At 43.1% G+C, this 23212-nt stretch overlaps 1 protein-coding gene across 4 annotated transcripts in view; it reads right to left on the bottom strand.

Moving 5' to 3' along the window:
• TAPBPL (TAP binding protein like) overlaps positions 1–22162 on the bottom strand; it is a 55462-nt gene extending 33300 nt beyond the window's left edge. For 3 of the 4 annotated variants that reach the window (XR_013598482.1, XM_078651573.1, XM_078651574.1), the window contains exons 1-2: positions 21966–22153; positions 1657–1902 (exon numbers count right to left, since the gene is read on the bottom strand). Coding sequence is in view for 2 of the 4 variants with exons in the window: in XM_078651573.1 (XP_078507699.1) it covers positions 1657–1902; positions 21966–22053 (334 nt within the window). In the remaining 2 variants the exon portion in view is untranslated. Of the gene's footprint in view, positions 1–1656; positions 1903–21965 lie in introns of all 4 variants that reach the window. The other variant, XR_013598481.1, reaches the window with a different exon arrangement.
• Between the last annotated feature and the right edge of the window lie 1050 nt (positions 22163–23212).

Here is a 23212-nt window from a genome sequence, read left to right as displayed (position 1 = left end):
TGTGAAAAGTACAGATTATGCTTTAAGGCATTTCCCACTTTGTATGCATCCTGTACAATGCAGCTCACAGGCAAAGTGGGGAAAAACGCAGAGAAATGAAAAACTTTCCTCCTCGTTACACCTGCCTCAACAAGGCACAGAGGGCCAGATGTAGGTAAATACCATTTACCGATTCTAAAATACTGAATTTTACCGATTCGGTATTTTAGAATGGGTAAATGGTATGTAGGTATTAATTCTGTAATTTTTACCGAATCTGTAAAATTCGGTAAATACCAATTCGGTATTTACCGAATCGGCATTCCCCATTCATTCCTGTGGGCCTCCAGGCCCTGTATAGTGCATGGGTGCACATGTGGCACACATACATGCCCTAAGGGCATGTATGTTTGCCACATGTCACTGTTAAAAAATCACAAAATTGCTTTTTTAACAGTTTTCGTTATTTACCACCAACTTGTAGTTGGTGGTAAATAACGAATCCTTACAGCTGAAAAGCACTCCCTTGAGTGCTCTCCTACATTTCAGATTCGGTAATTTACCGAATTGGATTTTAAGAACTCGGTAATTTACCGAATTCTTAAATACCGATTCGGTAAATTACCGAATCTGAAATGTAGCACCCTACATCCCAAATGCCTAATACCAGTCGCTAACGGCCGAAATTCGGTAATTTCAGCCGTTACCGACCGGTATTAGGGTTCCTACATCTGGCCCAGAATGTTGTACAAATCCCGTTCTACAATTCTTTGTAGTTAGAGATTTGTGTCAAAATCAAAGGGTGGTTAAGGGGAACGCCCATGTACTGCCCATGGAACGCCCCTTTGATGCAAAATAATGGAAGGGAGCTTTGCTGTACTTTGGTTATGATCCAACGCAAATCGCTATTTGCTTTGGATTGTGAATCCCAACACAACACTTTGCGTAGGGTTAGCGTTAAGAAAGTAACACACACCTGATGCAAAGTCTTTGTAAATCTAGGCCTGTGTGTGTAGCAAAGTACACAAAGTGAGCACACTAAAAGAGCAGCTAAATTATAAGCCTGCTCAAAGTCAGGATTTCACCCAGCCAATGCCCTGCTCGGGGGATATTTCATCAATGACACGTGGGGGTCACCAAATAGCATGAAGTGGAGGCGGGAGGTGGTAATACCCCTCTGGGTGGGGCCAAAACCCACTCTATGTACATTTTAAAGAATTGGTAACAAATATATTGGGCAAATTGTTGTGCTGCCAAGTCAGACCTAAATATGGTATGATTTCTATGTTGTACATTTCCATGAGATTGCTGTTAGTAAGTCTACCTTTCAACTACTGCCTTGGAGCAGATCTGTGCCAAACACCTATAGGATAATCCCCCAAACTGTGACATCTATTACAGGGATGGCCTTTGTTGTATTCTACATATTAGATTAATATGTACTCTAGCCCTGCTGCCTCTCGCTGCTCAGCCAGAGTGTGTTTTGGTATTAGAATGTTGGTGTGCCTGTGATGCGTGGAATGTCTGGGTAACTGAGTGGGATGAATGTGGCACCTTCGTCATGGGTGATGGGAACCATCTCGTCATTTGTGTTTAAGTGGCCTGAAGCCAAGCATCTCATAGTAACTTTTCCCTTTCTACTAGCAATGGCATCTTCTTGCAGCACATTCAACTAACCTCTGCCTTCAAAGATGATGGCATCCTCTGCGGTATCCTGGGGGTTGTAGTCGGTGTAGTCATTCAAGTACTCTCCATCTGTTACCCTGATATCACGCAGGACTAGCGTGGCTGCGTCGTGGCTGAATCCAGAGGCAAATCCGCCCATGTGTCCAGCCTTCTCCTCCAGGAACAGGCAGTCCAGGACCAAGTCCACTTCTCGGTGCCCCTCAGGGCTGAGATCTGGGGGTGGTCCCCCCCACACACCTAGAGAAACAATTCTTGATTAAGATGTGCCAGGTGTGCCTACTTAGCAAAACTACACCTACGCTCCTACTCCCATGAAAGAGGGCTGAGAGCTATCAAACTGTTTCTACCTAAGAAACAACAAGTCAGTGTTCCTGCTGGCATGAAACAATATATCAAAACACTGATCCTGCTCACATGAAAAAATAAACCAGTGTTTCTAGTGACAAACAATACACTGATTCTACTCACAAGAAAAAATAAACCAGTGTTTCTAGTGACACAAAATACACTGATTCTACTCACAAAAAAATAAACCAGTGTTTCTAGTGACAATAAATACACTGGTTCTACTCACAAGAAAAAAGAAACCAGTGTTTCTAGTGACAAACAATACACTGATTCTACTCACAAGAAAAAATAAACCAGTGTTTCTAGTGACACAAAATACACTGATTCTACTCACAAAAAAATAAACCAGTGTTTCTAGTGACAATAAACACACTGGTTCTACTCAGAAGAAAAAATAAACCAGTGTTTCTAGTGACAATAAATACACTGATTCTACTCACAAGAAAAAATAAACCAGTGATTCTAGTGACAAAAAATACACTGATTCTACTCACAAGAAAAAATAAACCAGTGTTTCTAGTGACAAAAAATACACGGATTCTACTCACAAGAAAAAATAAACCAGTGTTTCTAGTAACATGAAACAATACATCAAAACACTGATTTTACTTACAACAAAAATAAACAAGTGTTTCTAGTAATATGGGTCAAAACACCAAAACACATATTCTGTTCATATGAAAAAGAATGCACTGGTTCTTCGAACATGAAAAAATACAGGTGTTTTCACCAACATGTATGAGAAAGTGTTTCAACTCACATGAAAAACTACTAGCATTTTTCCATTCAAACGAAAGGGGCAGCAGTATCTCTGCTCATGATACAGCAAAATATATACTTACATAATAAAGCTCACCAGTAATTTTGTTCCAATATGAAATACCCTTTTTTTCTAGCACTAAAAAACCCCAGAGCTCCTCACATAAAATATCTCTCATTGTATGCACATTTAAAACACTTCATTGTTTCTACCTACTTGAAAAAAGTTTCCGCTCATAAAATGGAGCCTCAGCTGTTCTCTCACTAAAACACCATGGTATTTATTTTGACTCACATAAAAGTACCCAGGTGTTGCTCTCACATAAAAGTGTGAAATGCTCCTATTCACATTACAAACACAGCTTTACTGTTCACAAGAAAAAACATTCAATGTGTATACTCATCTGGTGATCTGACCTATTTCTTTCTTTACCTAGCAAAATAACTCATTCATTACGAAACTTGTGACCTTGTCACCTATTTTTGCTTGCCCCTGGAACTGTCCTAGCATATTCAGTAAGCTGGAACACTATATATGAAAATGTATATATCATCAAGGTATATAGATGTTGAGTTAAAAAAAACATTGTACTTACCATCACAGTATTTTAGATGCACCAGTTCTGTAGGATGATATTTAAAACTTGATGTTCTGATAGTACCCTGTCACTATAAGGTTCTCATGGATTGCTTCAGAATCCTTAAAGACTAGGGCCCACATGCATCAACAATGCCATGTGCGATTCCTTATTAGCGAAAAAGTAAGGATTCGCTAATAAGGAATTGCAAAATGCTATGCATGAAGAAATCGCTAAAAAAATAGCGATTTCTTAAAATTCCTAAATTGCGACTCGCAATTGAGGAATACCTCCCCATTCATTCCTATGGGCCTAGAGGCCCATAGGAATGAATGGGAAGACATTCTCAATTTGCGATTCTCAATTAGAGAATCGCAAATTGAGAATGCAATTTCAAGGGTGCAGGGGTGTCAAAAGGATACCCTGTTGCACCCCTGAATCTGCCTATAAGTACATTTTGCACACACACATGCCCCAAGGGCATGTGTGTGTGTAAAATGGAACTTTGAAAAATGCATTGTAGTGCATTTTTCAAAGTTTTCGCAAATTACCATGAAGGTCAACTTCATGGTAATTTGCTCCCCCTATTAGCGAAATCGCTAATTTTTTAATTTTGATGCATTGCATTTAAGGAATCTCAATTTGAGATTCCTTAAATGCAATCGCAATTTAAGTAATCGCAATTTTGCGATTACTAAAATTGCTAAAAGTACAAAAATTATGATTGCAATTCGCACCATTTGCGAATGCAATTTTCAATGATGCATGTGCCCCTAGCACCTTTCTATATGCACTAATCACCAAGTAATCTATAATAATGCATCAACTCTTGTGGAAATTATCTCAGTGCCTTTATAATCCACTAGGGAACTGTTATTTCCTTGACATGCTTCAGAATTTCTCATATCATATACTTCCCTCTTTTTTAGACTTATGATGTTGATTTGAGGTGCACTTCTCTGTGGATGAAAGTAGAACATAGACCTCATCCTATGTAAAGGTATTGTATGATGTTTATCATTTTCTATTGTCACTATACTTTGCATGTTTATTCTGAATGTCAACTATTGTAAGAACAAATCCACAGGGTGTACCTCTGCCCAGCACTGGCTCAACAAAATGCATTCTAGGTTTCTCGGTTACTGCCAAGGTCACAAAGTCAATTGTCAGCTGTGCCTAGTAAACCCCAGTCAAGTTGTAAATACACTCACTCTCAATACAGGCCTAAATCTGACATGTTCACAGTGGGCTAAAATACATAATCTGGGAAAATCTGGACAAACTTTCCCGAGAGACCAGGTTAAATATTCTCTGCAGTGTAAATTCCTCCCTATCCCAACTCCTTAGCCAAGTGTTTTACATCAACATTCAGGTGGGGTCTGTGAGTTGCAGCTATTCGGTTCTATTACAGTGCATCCCATCTTCTAGTTATTAACCAGTGGCGGCTGGCATGTGCGGAGGGTGGTGGGAATGTGGGACAAAAATAAATTATTACACTTACCTTCCTGGCACGATGTCCTCCTCGCTCGGGTCTTCTTGAGACAGGCTCCAACATGGGACCCAGGAAACTGCACTAACCAATCCTGACACTGTTCTCATGCAGCATGAGAGAAGCGCCAGGGTTGGAGGGAGAGGTCTCCTTCGGCGCTCCTGAGGACACTGGAGTGGAGCCCTGTGCTTTCTCTAACCCATCTGTCATAAGAAAGCTGGGTTAGAGAGGTTTAAGATGGACATCCGGCTGGCCATCGCAAGACAGCCGACCAAAGAGACATGCGCACTTTAAACTTAACGTGCCCGGCCCAGCACTGCTCGCTGCGCTTCCAGTCAGCAGAGGCCCGCCCCGTCCGGACGCTTGGCTCGAGACTGGGTTATTGAAAAATACAATGGTGATGAATGTAAATTATTACCATTTTATTTTTCATCTCTGAGGAAATTTAGTTAGTAAGGCGACGCGGTTATCAACAACTGGCTGTTCCACATGTGTCCTCCCCTTACTTAAAGAGTTGAACTATGTGGTTTTGGGAAGGTCTCCCCTTTGGCAACATACCAGTATATGTTCAGAATCTACCTATCCAAACTTTATTCAGACTAGGGCAGGAGAATCTCAGGGAGGATAAGTGGCATGGATGGCTCACCATGGAAACCCCACTGTCTCGGTCCCACCTACAGATCACGATCCCTAAATTGGCAGTGTCAGGTTTTGGGATACTGAATTTTAAAACTGGGAACATCCTGGAAGACGCAGCCTTGGAATCCTTATCACAATTACGAACTGAGTTTGGCCTCTAAACGTTACACTACTTAAGATACCTACAGTCTCTTTAAGTCATTAAGAGAGACCTGCATTGGCTCCCCGTCAACAAGAGGGTAACCTTCAAGCTCCTCCTCCACGTGCACAAAGCTCTTCACAACAGCAGCCCAGCATACCTCAACAGATGACTCAGCATCTACACCCCCACCCACCAGCTCCACTCCACTTGCCTCGCCCTCGCCACAGTCCTGCGCATCCGAAGAACGACCACCGGTGGCAGATCCTTCTCCCACCTCGCCGCCAAGACCTCGAACACCCTCCCCGCCAACCTACGGCAGACCCAGGATCTGCTGGCCTTCAGAAGACTCCTGACCCCCCGCCCCCCGGCGCCTTGAGACCCCCACGGGTATGTAGTGCGCTTTATAAGTGTCCTGATTGATTATACTCAGTCTGAAAGTATCTGAAAATATGCTCGATTTCTCCCCACTCGAGGCCGAACTGAACACTGGGACTCTGGACAAGTTAGAAGTTATACAGACCTATAGGAGATTGGTCATTCATTACCCTGACTGCTTTGAGCAACTGGGAAGAGTCTACCAAACAGATATTGGTTTACTACAGGTGAAGGAATGGCAAAATATCCTCATAGCTTTGAGGCTATTTTTGTTCCATTTCAGACTGATTCAAATCTACTATTTACATCATATTTACTATACTAGACAAATGCTCTGGCATATGAGGCATGACTTATCCCCATTCTGTATCAGATGCAATGTGACTGAGGATGACTTTTTACACATGGCCTGGGGCTGATCTGATACTCAAGGAATCTGTCTGGAAGTTGCCGACACATTGTCGGGTGCTTTAGGGTGGCAGTTTTCACTTACTCAGTATTGTAGACTTCGTAAATACGGATAGACATAGCAGCACCCTAATAAACTTGGGTTTGGCAATAGTAGGGTAGCCACTGCGTTTCATCGTGGACACTGCTTCCAGTCCTGACATTTTCTCCTAGAAATCCTCTGTGTAAGGTGTGACAGTCAAATTATGTCAATGGAAGCAAACCAACACTACAACACCCAGAATGCATTAGACAGACACACAAAAGTCCAGGCCTGCAAACTGTGTCCATGACATGGAGTGAGACGGTTCCTTTAGAGAATAGTCAGGAGAGACATAGAACAGAAATAGAGGACTTCTGTGACCTATGCAAAACATAAGTGTATGAGGCCTGAAGCCCCAATATATGAGGCTAGAGGATGCATGCATAAGCAAGGAAAAATCTAGAACTCATGGAAATTGTAGTTAGGACGGAATACATAGTAATGAATATTGCTCGGTCCTTAGTAGGGAATACTTTTATTGCTACCATATATATGTAGCTCCTATACTGATAGGCCTGCTGAGGGTTGGCCCAGATATAATAAACGTTATACCATTATACTATATAGATTGTTATGGAATGTACATCTTGACACGTTTATGTCACAGTAGCAATTGCTGAAAATGGCAATAAAATTATTTATTTATAAAAATCCTAAATTGTTTAACGTGGTTGTTTTGGATAGGGACCATGTGGAAAGGTGGTCCTGGCTGCAGAACAAAAAACAAACAAGCTCAGGGGGGTGAAAAGTAGGGGGTCCTGTAAGACTTGGAGATGCAATATGCCCAAGGTGTTAGGAAGGCCATTAGGTACGGGGCGGTTTAATAGAGCCACCCAGTGGTTGCTCCTCTGTCGCTCTGCGGTAGAATCCATATAATCATTTTAGGTAATTTGACAGTGCCACCTGGGGTTCACTCCTCGATAGATCCACATAATAATCTGGGGTGATTTTGCAGTGCCATTTAGGAGATGCTCCTGAGTAGATTCCACATAATAATCTTGGGTGATTTAACAGTGCCATGTAAGGGTCACTTTTGAGTAGACTCCACATAATAATCTTGGGTGATTTAACAGTGCCACATAGGGGTCGCTTTTGAGTATACTCCACATAATAGTGGAGTGGTGTGGCTCACTGGTTAGAGGCGGCAGACCCGTAAGCAGAGGAATGCCCGGGACCAGGGTTCGATTCCCGACGCGGCAGGGTCGTGGACCAGGGTCAGCGGGCTCGATAATTCTCGCCTCGGTGCCTACTCCAGTCAGGGACCACACTCGGCAACTCTGGGCATTAGCTTGCCTCATCTTCACAACGGCCCCCCAGACCGCCGGGGATGCTTGGTCGCACCTTAGAGATACCCATTAGGGACCATCTCTCAGGGTGAGCCAGGACGGGTTCCCCAGTGGTCGAAGCGCGGAGATACTCCTCCGGGAGTTGATTCTAGCGCTATATAAAACCCACAATAATAATCTTGGGTGATTTAACAGTGCAATGTAAGGGTCACTTTTGAGTAGACTCCACATAATAATCTTGGGTGATTTAACAGTGCCACGTAAGGGTCACTTTTGAGTAGACTCCACATAAGAATCATGGGTGTTTTAACAGTGCCACATAGGGGTCGCTTTTGAGTAGACTCCACATAATAATCTTGGGTGATTTAACAGTGCCACGTAAGGGTCACTTTTGAGTAGACTCCACATAATAATCTTGGGTGATTTAACAGTGCCACATAGGGGTCGCTTTTGAGTATACTCCACATAATAATCTTGGGTGATTTAACAGTGCCATGTAAGGGTCACTTTTGAGTAGACTCCACATAATAATCTTGGGTGATTTAACAGTGCCACATAGGGGTCGCTTTTGAGTATACTCCACATAATAATCTTGGGTGATTTAACAGTGCCATGTAAGGGTCACTTTTGAGTAGACTCCACATAATAATCTTGGGTGATTTAACAGTGCCACATAGGGGTCGCTTTTGAGTATACTCCACATAATAATCTTAGGTGATTTAACAGTGCCATGTAAGGGTCACTTTAGAGTAGATTCCACATAATAATCGTCAGTGATTTAACAGTGCCACGTAAGGGTCACTTTTGAGTAGACTCCACATAAGAATCATGGGTGTTTTAACAGTGCCACATAGGGGTCGCTTTTGAGTAGACTCCACATAATAATCTTGGGTGATTTAACAGTGCCACGTAAGGGTCACTTTTGAGTAGACTCCACATAAGAATCTTGGGTGTTTTAACAGTGCCACATAGGGGTCGCTTTTGAGTAGACGCCACATAATAATCTTGGGTGATTTAACAGTGCCACGTAAGGGTCACTTTTGAGTAGACTCCACATAAGAATCTTGGGTGTTTTAACAGTGCCACATAGGGGTCGCTTTTGAGTAGACGCCACATAATAATCTTGGGTGATTTAACAGTGCCACGTAAGGGTCACTTTTGAGTAGACTCCACATAAGAATCTTGGGTGTTTTAACAGTGACACATAGGGATCGCTTTTGAGTAGACTCCACATAATAATCTTGGGTGATTTAACAGTGCCATGTAGGAGATGCTCCTGAGTAGATTCCACATAATAATCTTGGGTGATTTAACAGTGCCACGTAAGGGTCACTTTTGAGTAGACTCCACATAAGAATCATGGGTGTTTTAACAGTGCCGCATAGGGGTCGCTTTTGAGTAGACTCCACATAATAATCTTGGGTGATTTAACAGTGCCACGTAAGGGTCACTTTTGAGTAGACTCCACATAAGAATCTTGGGTGTTTTAACAGTGCCACATAGGGGTCGCTTTTGAGTAGACGCCACATAATAATCTTGGGTGATTTAACAGTGCCACCTAAGGGTCACTTTTGAGTAGACTCCACATAAGAATCTTGGGTGTTTTAACAGTGACACATAGGGGTCGCTTTTGAGTAGACTCCACATATTAATCTTGGGTGATTTAACAGTGCCATGTAGGAGATGCTCCTGAGTAGATTCCACATAATAATCTTGGGTGATTTAACAGTGCCACGTAAGGGTCACTTTTGAGTAGACTCCACATAATAATCTTGGGTGATTTAACAGTGCCACGTAAGGGTCACTTTTGAGTAGACTCCACATAATAATCTTGGGTGAATGAACAGTGCCACATAAGGGTCACTTTTGAGTAGACTCCACATAATAATCTTGGGTGATTTAACAGTGCCACGTAAGGGTCACTTTTGAGTAGACTCCACATAAGAATCTTGGGTGTTTTAACAGTGCCACATAGGGGTCGCTTTTGAGTAGACGCCACATAATAATCTTGGGTGATTTAACAGTGCCACGTAAGGGTCACTTTTGAGTAGACTCCACATAAGAATCTTGGGTGTTTTAACAGTGCCACATAGGGGTCGCTTTTGAGTAGACGCCACATAATAATCTTGGGTGATTTAACAGTGCCACCTAAGGGTCACTTTTGAGTAGACTCCACATAAGAATCTTGGGTGTTTTAACAGTGACACATAGGGGTCGCTTTTGAGTAGACTCCACATATTAATCTTGGGTGATTTAACAGTGCCATGTAGGAGATGCTCCTGAGTAGATTCCACATAATAATCTTGGGTGATTTAACAGTGCCACGTAAGGGTCACTTTTGAGTAGACTCCACATAATAATCTTGGGTGATTTAACAGTGCCACGTAAGGGTCACTTTTGAGTAGACTCCACATAATAATCTTGGGTGATTTAACAGTGCCACGTAAGGGTCACTTTTGAGTAGACTCCACATAATAATCTTGGGTGAATGAACAGTGCCACATAAGGGTCACTTTTGAGTAGACTCTACATAATAATCTTGGGTGATTTAACAGTGCCACGTAAGGGTCACTTTTGAGTAGACTCCACATAATAATCTTGGGTTATTTAACAGTGCCACATAGGCGTCGCTTTTGAGTATACTCCACATAATAATCTTGGGTGATTTAACAGTGCCACGTAAGGGTCACTTTTGAGTAGACTCCACATAATAATCTTGGGTTATTTAACAGTGCCACATAGGCGTCGCTTTTGAGTATACTCCACATAATAATCTTGGGTGATTTAACAGTGCCCCGTAAGGGTCACTTTTGAGTAGACTCTACATATTAATCGTTGGTGATTTAACAGTGCCATGTAAGGGTCACTTGAGTAGACTCTACATAATAATCTTGGGTGATTTAACAGTGCCACGTAAGGGTCGCTTTTGAGTATACTCCTGTGTTGTGGTTACTGTCCCTTTAATGGAACTCTACCAGGCTTGCTTTCTTGACATCATTATGAGAATGTTATGTTTTCTCCTGAAGTGCCAGTTGCTGTGATCTCCTGTTGATGGTTGTACTATTAAAGCTCCTTCTACAACTTATCCTGCTTCTGAGCTTTTATCACTGGCGACGAGGGTCAAGGCTTGATTGGGGACAAGCACCTACAACCATCAACTCCCCTACCTTTGGAATTTCGTTTTTAACTTGGATTTTTCTGAATTTTCGTTTTTTTTTTGGATTACATTGGACATAACATACTTATTTTGGCCTTGCTTTCTATGGTCTGGATTATCTACCACAAATTTCTTTGCCTTTCTTGGATTGGATTTTCTTTTTTTTTTTTCATTTTCGGAGACCCTGTACATTGAACTGGTGAACTTTTCACTTCTTCGTTTCATTGGACTACTCTGGAAACCATTTCAATTTACATTGACAGGATTTGCAGTGCCTACTTGCGGATTTCAACGGAAAACGTACTGAATTTTCTCTTAAAACAGGTATCTGGCATTAGTAATGCCTTTTTCTTGAGGCTTACCGTTACCTGTTGTTATTTGAATCGTCATCCTTGTGCCATCGCGTGTACCAGCTTCGCGCTCATCATTGCGCGAGTGCCTCGTTCTCTTCCCTGCTCCAGCATCAGGTGAGCGCGTGCCAGCACCAGGTGAGCGTGTGCCTCGTTCCCTTCCTCGCTCCGCCACCTTGAAGTGAGCGTGCACTGTTTCTACTCTCCGGCAGCTTTGTTTGGATCTTGAGTTCCTGCCGTCTGACGACTGACGTCCTACGCGTGACGTCATCACGCGGCAGCCATTTTGGATTTCCCTGGCAACCACGCCGATGCGCACGGCAGCGCATTTTGTTTACATTTACAACGGATTTAACCACGCCGATGAGCACGGCAGCGCATTTTGACTATTAATCATCAAATTACCTCGCTGATGCGCACAGCAGCTTGATACACCCTAGTAAACTTGTTTTTGCCTATTTTCATTATTGATGTGTATAACAGCATATTCTTTACTTTAAAAATCTCATCTAAGCCACATTACTTTTCACTGTTTACAAACATCCTCTGTATTTTGGTCTATCTTGATAATGGCTACTACTTCTAGCATGTCACAGCCACCTCCTTTTCTTTCAGAGGAGGGTGAACCCATTCTTCCTTGGAAGAGATGGAGGAACTTGTTTGATTCGTATTTGGTTGCCATTGGGGGGAGAAATTTTCAGCAGTCAGAAAACAAGCTATTTTATTACACAATTTGGGTGTGGAGGGCAGACATACGTATGATAGTATGGACACTATACCTGTAGGTGGGGCTGATGGTGAACCTGCAGACATTTTCGAAATGTCTATGACTATGTTAGAACAATATTTTGGTCCAAGGATAAATGTTGTTTTAGAGCGACATAGATTTTTTACGCGTGTTCAAGGCTCTCGTGAGCGTGTGGGAACATATGTTGCTGCCTTAAAAACTCTTTCACGCACTTGTGATTTTGGTGATCTTTCTGAATCTCTTGTTAGAGATCAACTTGTTCGATGCACGAACAGTTCTAGGGTGCAAGAAAAATTATTGGCAAAGAATCCTTCACTAAAAGATGCTGTAGATATTGTAGAAGGTATGGAGAACACCTCTACATGGGTCGAAGAAATAAGGAAAAATAAAGAAGATGAGAGTCAAACTGTTAGCGATCATAAAAAGAAACCTCCTGACTCTGTACATATGATAGAAGAAGATGAATTCACTGAATGTCATCAGGATGTTGCTAAAGTTAGTGTTGGATCTAAGGGTAAACCTTCTCAAAAGAATCCATCTTTTCAGAAAGGTTCTTCTGAAACACGTACTTCTTCTTCTAGGAATCCACTATTTCTAAAGAACATGATTCTCGTCAACAACGTTCCTTCACCAATCAAAAAATGCGTTGTTTTAGATGTGGAAGTTTCTTTCACACTTCCAATTTTCCTCAATGTTTTGCTAAGGACAGCATTTGTAATAATTGTGGTATCAAAGGGCATTATGCGCGTGTGTGCAGGTCTGGTAAAAAGAAAGAAGCCAATTAACCTGTTTCTGATATTATACGTACAGTTGTGGTTTCTAGTGTTAGCGAAGGTATTGTTGATGTTGAACACATATTTATGCCATTTTGTGATATAGCGATTGACAAATTTGTATTCAAACTAATGGCTGACTCTGGTTCTCCTTTTACCTTAATTGGGAACAAAATTTGGGATGAGGTGGTTGGTCTAGAGAAGGTTAAACTCTTGCCTTCTGATATCTCTCCTTTGAGTTATAACAAGTCAAAGATAGAGGTACTGGGTTATACTGTAGCTAACATTTCTTTCAGAGGAAGATGTATCTCTGGTAAGGTTTATGTTGCTGTCAGAGGTGATAATCTTCTGGGATGGCGGCATCAGCATGATTTGGGGATTATCCTTGATCCAGGAGCAAAGGATCCAAAAAATCAAGTTATGTTGAAGGAAGATTTTCTTGCTGCGCACTTTCACGCTTCTACTTCTCCTCCAGTAGATTATGTGTCTAGTTCTGAAACATATTTTGCTGATTATCCAAAAGTCTTCGCAGATACCTTGGGATGTCTAAAAGGTTTTGAGCATAGAATTATTCTCAAAAAATCTGCCAAGCCATGTGTGCACAAAGTGAGAAAGGTACCCAACATGATGCTTGAGCCACTTAAGTGTGAAATTGAGAGATTGTTAAATTTAGGAGTGATCGAAGAAATAGAATCATCTGAATGGTTGAGTCCAGTGGTTCTAGCACCCAAGGATGGTGGAAAGTGAATTAGAATGTGTGTGGACTTACGCGGATTGAATGAATGGATCTGGGTGGATCGACAACCATTACCCAATATAGCTGAGAGCATTAGTACCTTGAAAGGTGCAAAAGTATTTAGTGTACTCGATCTCTCTTCAGCTTACCATCAAGTTGTATTACATAAAGATTGCAGACATCTTACATCTTTTGTCACGCCATTGGGTGCTTATCAATTTTTACGAATGCCATTTGGTTTAGCTTCAGCTGCTGCGTGTTTTCAAAGAGTAATGAAGATGGTCTTGGGTTGTCTTCCAAATGTCATGTTCTTTCAGGACGACATTTTGTTATATGGAGTGGATGAGGGTGAACATGACAGGGTACTAAGGTCTGTTTTGAGCAAATTAGAAGAGAGTGGACTTACTGTGAAAAAGGAAAAATGTCGCATTGGTTTAAAGTCGGTTACATATTTGGGACATGTCATTTCTGGGAATGGAATTCAGCCCAAACTGGAGTTAGCTGAGAGCATTGTAGGAGCACCGACTCCCGTGGACAAAGATCAGGTCAAGTCATTTTTAGGGATGGCAGAATTTTATTCTAAGTTTGTCAAAAGTTTTGCCAGTCTTCTCGAACCTATTAGGTCTCTTTTAAAGAAGGGTGTACATTTTTCTTGGTCTGCTGATTGTGAAAGGGCGTTTGAGTTGGTAAAGAAAGAGATTGGTAAAATGCCTACTTTGGGTCATTTTGACTCGAAACTCAAAACTATTCTCACAACTGACGCCAGCCTTAAGGGTTTGGGTGCTGTGCTTTCACAAGTGGTAAATGGTGAAGAGGTTGTTGTTGCTTTCGCGTCAAGAGCTTTGAGAGAGGCTGAGCTAAATTATTCTTGTATCGAGAGAGAAGCGTTGGCGGTATTTTGGTCAGTACTCCACTTTAAATTTTATTTGTGGGGAATTCCTTTTGTTGTGAAATCTGATCACCGTCCCCTGGTACAAATTTTTTCATGTCATCAAAGTGATCGTATGACGCCTAGGTTGAAAAGATGGAGTGAAGGATTGCAAGAATTCAACTTTAAGGTACAGTACATTCCTGGATCGAACAATAAACCTGCTGATTGTCTTTCTCGTCTTCCTATTGTAAGGGATTGTGTCACAGAAGGTGTTTGTGTGAATTGGGTTTTGGAGTCAAGTATTTCCAAGGAAGAGTGGTCACGGAGTGTGGCTGATGACGTTAGTTTTCAACTACTTAAAGGTGTGATTAGAGATGGTTGGCCTAATTATGATGCTCTTGATGGTGTTTTGAAGCCTTTATGGTCAGTGAGGGATGATTTAACTTTCATTCAGGACAATTTGATGAGAGGTGACAGAGTTGTACCTCCAGGCGACTTGAGAGAGAGAATCATTAACCTAGCTCATGAAGGGCATTTAGGTAGAAATCTCACGAAAGCTCGTACTAGAGAGAGGTACTGGTGGCCCAGTATGGATAGCATGGTGGAGTCTGTTGTCAAGGATTGTCATTTGTGTGCTGTCAATGACAAATCACGCACCACTAGTCAATCTCCTTTGTCACCGGTTGAAGTTCCTGTTGCCGTGTGGACTAAATTGGGTCTGGACATTGCAGGTCCGTTTAAGCTTATGCCTGCGCATGAAAGATTTGTTGTTTTGCTAGTTGATTTTACATCTAAATGGGTTGTTTCCAAATGTATGAGTGCTGTTAATTCTAGAACTGTGATTGAGTTTTTGAAAGAGGTATTTGTGTCAGAGGGTATTCCTAAATTCCTGCTCACTGACAATGGGGTGCAATTCACCTCCAGGGAGATGGATGATTTCTTGAAAAACCTTGGTGTTATTCATCAGAAAACAGCTCTTTACTCTCCACAAGCTAATGGTCTCACGGAGAGGATGAATAGAGTTGTGAAGAGTTGTGCACAAAGGGCTTTGGAGTCCAAAGTTTCTTTTAGCAGTGTCTTGAGGGAGACGTGGTGGGCACATCGCACGACTCCCAATGCTGTCATGCAGAGATCTCCTTTCGAGGCCTTGAGGGGTAGGTTAGCTTGTTCTAAACTCAATCCTACCTGGCTTCCTGAGACAGTGTTGAAAGAGAGGTGAGAAGGAGGGAGGCGTTGACAGATTATCAGCAGAAATATAAACAACGCTATGACGCTAAGATGCATGTCAAACTTAGGAAGTGGAATGTAGGTGATTGTGTTCTGGTGAAAAAATCCAAGTGTGGTCTTAAAGGTACTTCAAACTTCACTGGTCCTTTCACCATTGTTTCTATCAGGAAAAATGTTGTCACTTTAGACAATGGTTGCACTTGGAATATGTCTAAATTGGCCAAGTACGATGCTGTTAAGTTCTATTCCACCAGCAATTCCAATTCCTCCTGCAATCCTAGTGCTACTTCTTCTCCCTGTTATCAAAGAACTGTTTCTGGGAGGACTTCACATCTTCCTCTGAAATTCGATGATTATGTAATGTCTTAAGCTTTACTGTTTTCCTGTTTTCTGATCTTATGAAATGTTTTGCATTTTCTTTTCTTTTTTATTTATTGGTTAGGGGATGTGTTGTGGTTACTGTCCCTTTAATGGAACTCTACCAGCCTTGCTTTCTTGACATCATTATGAGAATGTTATGTTTTCTCCTGAAGTGCCAGTTGCTGTGATCTCCTGTTGATGGTTGTACTATTAAAGCTCCTTCTACAACTTATCCTGCTTCTGAGCTTTTATCATCCACATAATAATCTTGGGTGCTTTAACAGTGCCATGTAGAGATCGCTCCTGATTAGATTCCACATAATAATCTTGTATGATTCAACAGTGCCACATAGGGGGTCGCTTTCCAGTATACTCCACATAATAATCTTGGGTGATTTAACAGTGCCATGTTGGAGTAGCTACTGAGTACATTCCATATAATAATCTTGGGTGATTTGGCAGTGCCATGTAGAGATCGCTCCTAAGTAGATTCCACATAATAATCTTGTGTGATTCGGAAGTTCAGTAGTAGAAACTTTATTGCGGGCATGGCGGCCATAAAAGTACACATTGATAAAATTAATTACAATGTTTAGCAGTGTCATGCAGGGGCCGATCCCGGGTGGGCTGCATGTAATAATCCTGGGTGATTTGACTGGTGACATCAAAGGCTTACTTATTTGTGATTGTGGGGCATCAGGGGCTTTAAGGTGTTGCATCTCACAATACTCTTGGGTGTCTTAACTGAGGCTACAAGGGGCCGTCACACTTTTGTTGTCCACCAATCCAAGGTAGACCCCACATAATACTCTTGAATAATATTACAGTGAAATTAGAGTTGGCACCTGGATATATTTCACATCATATTTTTAAATGGTTTAACAATGCCATCAATGGTTTGCTCCTGGGTAGATTCCACATAATATTCTTGGGCGGTTCAACAAAGGTTTCAAGGGGTCGTTTCTCTATTGACCTGTCACTCCAGTTTCATTATTGGGTCACGCCTGGGTATATTCCACATAATAATCTTGGGTGGTTTAAGAATGCCATCTAGAAGTTGCTCCAGGGCAGATTCCTCTTATTAATTTTGGGTGGTTTAAAAGTGCCTTCAAGGGCTTGCTTCTCTGTGGCTCTGGGTTTAGAAGTACCACCAAGAGGTCACTCCTCAACGTTCCTGGGTAGACGCCACATAATTCTCTTGAGTGGTTTAAGAGCACCTTCCCTGGGTCACTCCTCTGTTGTCCGTGTCAGTCTGTGGAAGACCCCTACATAATACCCCTGGACGGTTTTACAGTGCCTTCAAGGAGTCTAAACTCTATTGCCTCTCTTTCGCTCCTGGGCAGACTGCATATAATGTTTAAGTCTGGGCGGTGAACTCCGCTCGCTGAGTGTTCCGCACTACGCGTTACGCGGAGCTCCGAAAAACGGCTTCGCGGAGCAGAGATATTTTCCTCGCTCATGTTATTCAATATTAAGTTGGCGCGTGAGGAAAATCCACCTCCCGGTGAAATTTTTTCTTGTTCACTATTGTCAACAACAAATTGGCGAGCCCGAGCGTGGAAAATCAACCTCCCACTGAGATTTCTCAACGTGGGCGGTCAGATTTCGCATTGTGAGTTGTCGAGTAATCTCGCGACCTCTCGCGTTGAGAACGCTGTCGCTCGAGTAAAAATCTACTCCAGCGGGTAGAAAGGAAGCAGCGCCTGCTTGTGATGTTCATGGTGCCGTTTGCAATGATTGCAAAGTGCGGAAAAGTACCTGGCACTGAAAATCACCTCGAATGGCATTTATCTAACGCACTCCGCTGCTCGCGGAGCTCCGCATAGTGCGGCAGAGGTTTTTTTTGCACTTCCGAAATCCGCCCAGGCTTAATAATGTTCTCATGTATTTTATTAGTGCCACCAATAGATTGCTCCTTTAATGTCAGCCAGCCACCATTCATCCACCTAAACCAATGCCGAAGAGATCTGTCACACATTGTGGCATCTCGTGGATTTTAATATATTTTGACCTGCACACGCCACTCCCCTTTATCACCAATTCCAAACCACACACTCCGAAATATTACAACAAACTCTTTAAAAACAATACAGCTTATTTAAGAGTTGACTGTAATACCGACCTTCAGGCAGATATGTCCTCTCAACACACCAGATCTACTAGTAGGTCTCCTAACATCTGTATCTAGTATAGGCAGAGCCACTGGAATTATGCGATTGTGCAGCCGCTGCGTTTTCTTACGCATAACGGTGGATTTGCGGCATTTTCCACATAATCTATCATCTGCAGATTTTAGCAAAAAAGTATTTGGTTCTAGCTCAAGCGGTTCAAAAGTTACTAAAAACGTAGTGCGAGTGGTGCCGCTCAGGGGATGGCCCTTCTCTAAGGTTGGCTGGTCGCTGGCTGCTCAGAGCCATATTTAGGTGTTAAACTGGTCCTAATGAGATGCAACCTATGCCCAGACAGTAACAAATGTAACAAGCAAAGCCAACAGCTCTCGCCTGTGCAAGAGCTTTTAGTTTTGCCAATGTGTTTTAGCCACGTTGTAGGCATGGCTAAGAGTTAGTGGGGTAAAGGAGAGTGGAGTACAGTGGATGTCGTAAAGGGGAGAAGAATGGAGTGTTTTAGAGAGGCGTAGAGAGTCATGGAGTGGCATAAAGTGGCATGGAGTGTTGTAGAGTTGAGTGGAGTAGAGTGGCAAAGAGTGGAGTGGTGTAGAGTGTTGTTGAGTGTTGTGGGGGGGAGTAGATTGTCACAGTGGAAGGGCAAAGAGTGCAGTAGAGTTGAGTGACGTAGAGTGCCAGAGTGGAGTACAATAATGTGGTGCAGCGGCCAGGGCAGGTGCCTTCGGAGTACAGGGTTCACCATTCGATCCCAGGCTCCGGCGGCAGCTCAGCACCATATCCCACTTAATTTCCACGACGGCCCCCAGCGCCTTGAGACCCATAAGGGTGAGTAGCTTGTGCTTTACAAATACAGATTTGGATTTAGATAGAATGGAGTGGCATAGAGTGTCATGGGGTGGTGTAGAGTAGAGTAGATAGGGTTGTGTAGAGTGGAGTTGAGTGTTGCAGAGTAGAGTGCCAGAGCGGAATAGGTTGTTGTAGAGTGGAGTGGCGTAGAGTGGAGTACGGCAGGAGAGTGGAAAGGTATAGAGTGGAGTAGAGCAGAGTGGAGTACTGTGTCACAGAACTGAGTGGAGTTGGGTGAAGAAGAGGTTAATGGAGTAGAGCGCCATAGAGTGGAGTATTGTTAAGTGTCGTAGAGTGAAGTATTGTAGAGTGGACTATGGTGAAGTGACACGGTAGAGTGGTGCTGAGTGCCGCAAAGTACAGCGGCAGAGAGTGCACTGTTGTAGAGTGTAGTAGAGTGCAATGAATGTTGCAGAGTGCAGTGGCGCAGACTAAAGCGACAGAGCACCATGGTGTAGACCGAAGTGGCGTAGAGTGCAGTGGCATAGAGTGTTGCTGACTAGAGTATAGTGGTGCACAGTGCAGTGGTGCAGAGTAGATTGGTGTGGAGTGTTTCGGTTTTGAGTAAAGTGGTGTAGAGCCCATTGGCGTATAGTGCAGTGGCATGGAGTAGAGTGGCGTGGAATGGTGCAGGGTAGATTGCAGTAGAGTGGTGTGATGTGGAGTGGAATTGCGCAGAGTTGAAAATAGTGGCGTAGAGTAGATTGTTTCAGAGCAGAGTGAAGTGGAGTAGAGTGCAGTGGCACAGAGTAAAGTGTTGTAGAGTGCAGTGGTGCTTAGAGTGGATTGCCTGTAGAGTGCTGTGGCGAAGAGTGCACCAGTGCATTGTAGAGTGGTGTGGGGTAGAGTGCATTGTCATAGAGTAGAGTGTGTAGTGTTGAATGAAGTGAACTGTTGTTGAGTGGAATGTTGCGGTGCAGATTAGAGTGGCGCAGGGTAAAGTGGAGTATGCATGGTGTGGTAACGCACTACCAACACATCTTCAATTGGAAAATTACCATTACATTTCACAGACAACCAGTTTTACTAATAAAACTAAACAGCGCACAAACGATATTGATTGGAATTGTTTTTTAATTTGTCTTGGTTGTATTAAAATATTTGTTTCCACCACACTTCAGAATTACCAAAAAATGTGCTTCATTTGTGCTTTCCATATTCTGAAATATCTGCAAATTTCATTTACATTTTGTGCTAGACGAAAAATACATTGCACAGCACACCTGCACACTCCGAGTAGCCAGCTAGAAAAAAATTGAACCTCCTACAGCCTTTCTGCCTCACATGGGTACCCAGCAGGATTGTCACATAAATCCTCTCACTTTGAAGTCAGAGAAAGAAAAGTAAACACCAAGGTCCCTGGAAGACCGAGCCTGACATTTCACCTCTGTCTTTGAATGCACAGCAGATGTGACAAGATAAGAACAAGATTTAGAGTCCAGTTTACATGAATTCAATACCCGTCCAATGGAAGAATACAGTAAATGGAATTTGGGCAAGGGAAGGGAAGAACTCAACCTGGACAGCCTACGACAAAGAAAGCCAGCAAATAGAAGGCAAGCAAATGTGTTACAAATCACTAAGCCAATGGGAAGCAATTGGCAGAATGTATTCCCAGGAAAGTTTCCAAACGTCCCCAAGATGTGGTTAGCAAACCAGACAGGTGCGCCGTCTGGTAGGCTTCCACCTATAATGAGAAAATAATAGAGTAATACTGCCACAATATGTGGCGCAGTATGCCATATAATTTGGCTTTTCTTGCCATATAAATTACTCAACTATGCCACATAATTTGGCCCTCTCTGTCGCATAATTCCAGAGGCCCTGGGTGTAGGAAGTGGACTGAAAGTCTTTTGATAATCACTATAAAGCCACCATGGGATCTGCAGAGGAAGCTTTCACAGGCATGTACTGTGATCTGAGCGTGTGCTCTCTCCCTCACATGTACTCCATCACACTTCTAAGCACTACACTGCCACCAGGGGGATTTACATGTTAAGTATACCCGACGAGGCATGGGAGTGGCACTCGTAATACAGAGCCCGTCTGCAGGCATCACGTGACAGATGGCTGATTGACAGCTGAGGAGGTGAAACAAGGCCCTTTACGTTCTTTCATGTCCTGTCACTTGTTGAACGCACTGCTCCTGCCAGAGCCAAAGTCGTTTAGGGACATTGGTTCACTCACTCATCCTGAAACAAGAAGCTCCTCTCATCTACAGTTCCACAGAAAACACCGTCGGTTAATCTTTCCTTTGAACGGCTGGGCACTGGGGTTGGCGTTCTGCCCTCAGTCACTCTCGTCTCACCGCCCGCTTCCAATCACGCGCCACCCTGTGCCTGGCTGTCAAGGGCCGCCATTACGCGTGCGCAACTTCAGTCGGCCGCGGCGTTCTAGCCAGCCGAACTGCATTATGGGACTGGTAGTTTTGTGTTTAAATTATATGTGCGGAGTTTAAAATGTCACCACGCTAATTAATATTGTAAAGTGTCTAAGAAGGGAGTCATTTTGCAACTTCCGCCTCCCACTCCCGGAACCCCGCCTGCTCATCTAATCCGATATATACGATATATGCAGGGTGAGCAGTCGGGGGCTTTACGGCCTGGTTTGCACATGCTGCTATAGAAGTCTCTTCTATACACTTGTATTCGGATCATTACACCGAAAAATTCATTGGCTCTCCGACTCACCCCCGGGCCCCGAGGATCAATGTATCGAAACCCCTGCTTTCCTGGAATGACAGCCAACCCCGGCTCAATCACAGCTGTCCAGTTCCTCACTTTCATGCGTTAGTACGTCATCCAGTCCGCGGTCTTGCTTCTGCAATCTGGGATTTGTAGGTTTTATTTCTTCCGTAATACAACGAGGACCACATCTCCAACAATACAGAGTAATTAAAACCTGCACTTAACGAGCTACTCACGTATGGCTCTGGGTAACTTGGGAGCTCAGCCCACCGCCTCAAGTTAAACCCTACCCCTGCCAGGCTGTCAGACTCACCTTCCGGGGAAGCAAAGACGAGACCCAAGATTGCTGGAAGAAGGCGTCCGAGAGGGGCCCCTGGGACGACCCCGCGGCGGGCACCCATCGGCAACGCCGAGTCTTCCGCCCCAGGAGAAGGAAGGCTGGAGATCCCCTGTTGTTGCACCTTACATGGCTGCTCCTGCTGTGGATACACACTTTCACTTTCGCTTTTAGTCTCCAGAACAGGAAGACAGTAAACCAGCCTCCCTCCCCCAGCAGCCTCCTCTTCTCTCGGGCGGGCCCAGCGCTGGAAATAGGGGTGCGGGGTGTGCTGCAGCACCCCTAAAACTAACCGTGCCGGAGTCCCAAAGGTGAACGATCATTAAAGAGGACTTTAAATTTTGTTTTTATCTTGTCACATTTGCTGTGTGTTCAAAGACCGAAGTCAAATGCCAGATTCGTCTTCTAACAACGTGCGGCTTATAGTTTTAACATGGGGGCTGGCACTCACTTTTCTCTCTCTTAGGATTTTGTAAAGTGAACTATCTGACAATCTTGCTAGCCTGAACAGAAAGGCTGGAGGATGTCATTTTCTGTAAACACGTGCAAAAATGTAAATACATATAAATAAAGTGCAGACATATTTAAAAATAAACAGGAATGCACAAAGAAAGTACTTTTTTTCTAATTCTGAAGTGTGATGGAAACAAAGATTGTAATAGGAGCAAAACAAATCAAGGTAATTGACAAATATGTGCTGAAACCCAGTTTCCATTCATATTTTTTGCGTGCTATATATTTCTATCAGTAAAACTGGGTTGGTGCATATTTAGTGGTCATTTAAATGGAACATGTGTTGTCTGTGAATGGCAGTGGCTACCACACCAAGCTTTAGTGATATAATTTGTGACAGTGTGCTCCAAGGTACAACACCAGCTACTTACTACACCCTTACCGCTCTCTTGCTTAGTGGGTGCTTGTGACTTTTGACACTTGTTCTTTGTGGTGTGATGCTTGGTTTTTAAGAATCCCTGCGATCAGTGATGCAATTTTGATGGCAGCTCCCACAGTTTGAAAATCCTTCCAGCATCACAGGGGCCGCCTTAAACTAACCCGTTACGTGTTACCCATAGTCTATTGAGTGAAGCGCCCCTACATTGACTAGGCACTTGTAGCTTTTATTTCAGAATGGATTTTTATGCTTGCGGTCAATACACCTGATGTGCTCTACAACAGTGAGTGTTGCCCGCGCTACCCACCAGACGGTGTGCAAGAGATCTGCC

This window comes from Lissotriton helveticus, chromosome 7 (assembly GCF_964261635.1).
Source record: "Lissotriton helveticus chromosome 7, aLisHel1.1, whole genome shotgun sequence".
NCBI classification, from domain to species: domain Eukaryota; kingdom Metazoa; phylum Chordata; class Amphibia; order Caudata; family Salamandridae; genus Lissotriton; species Lissotriton helveticus.
Note: the sequence above shows the minus strand (reverse complement) of the source record. Positions and strands in the feature narration are given on the sequence as shown.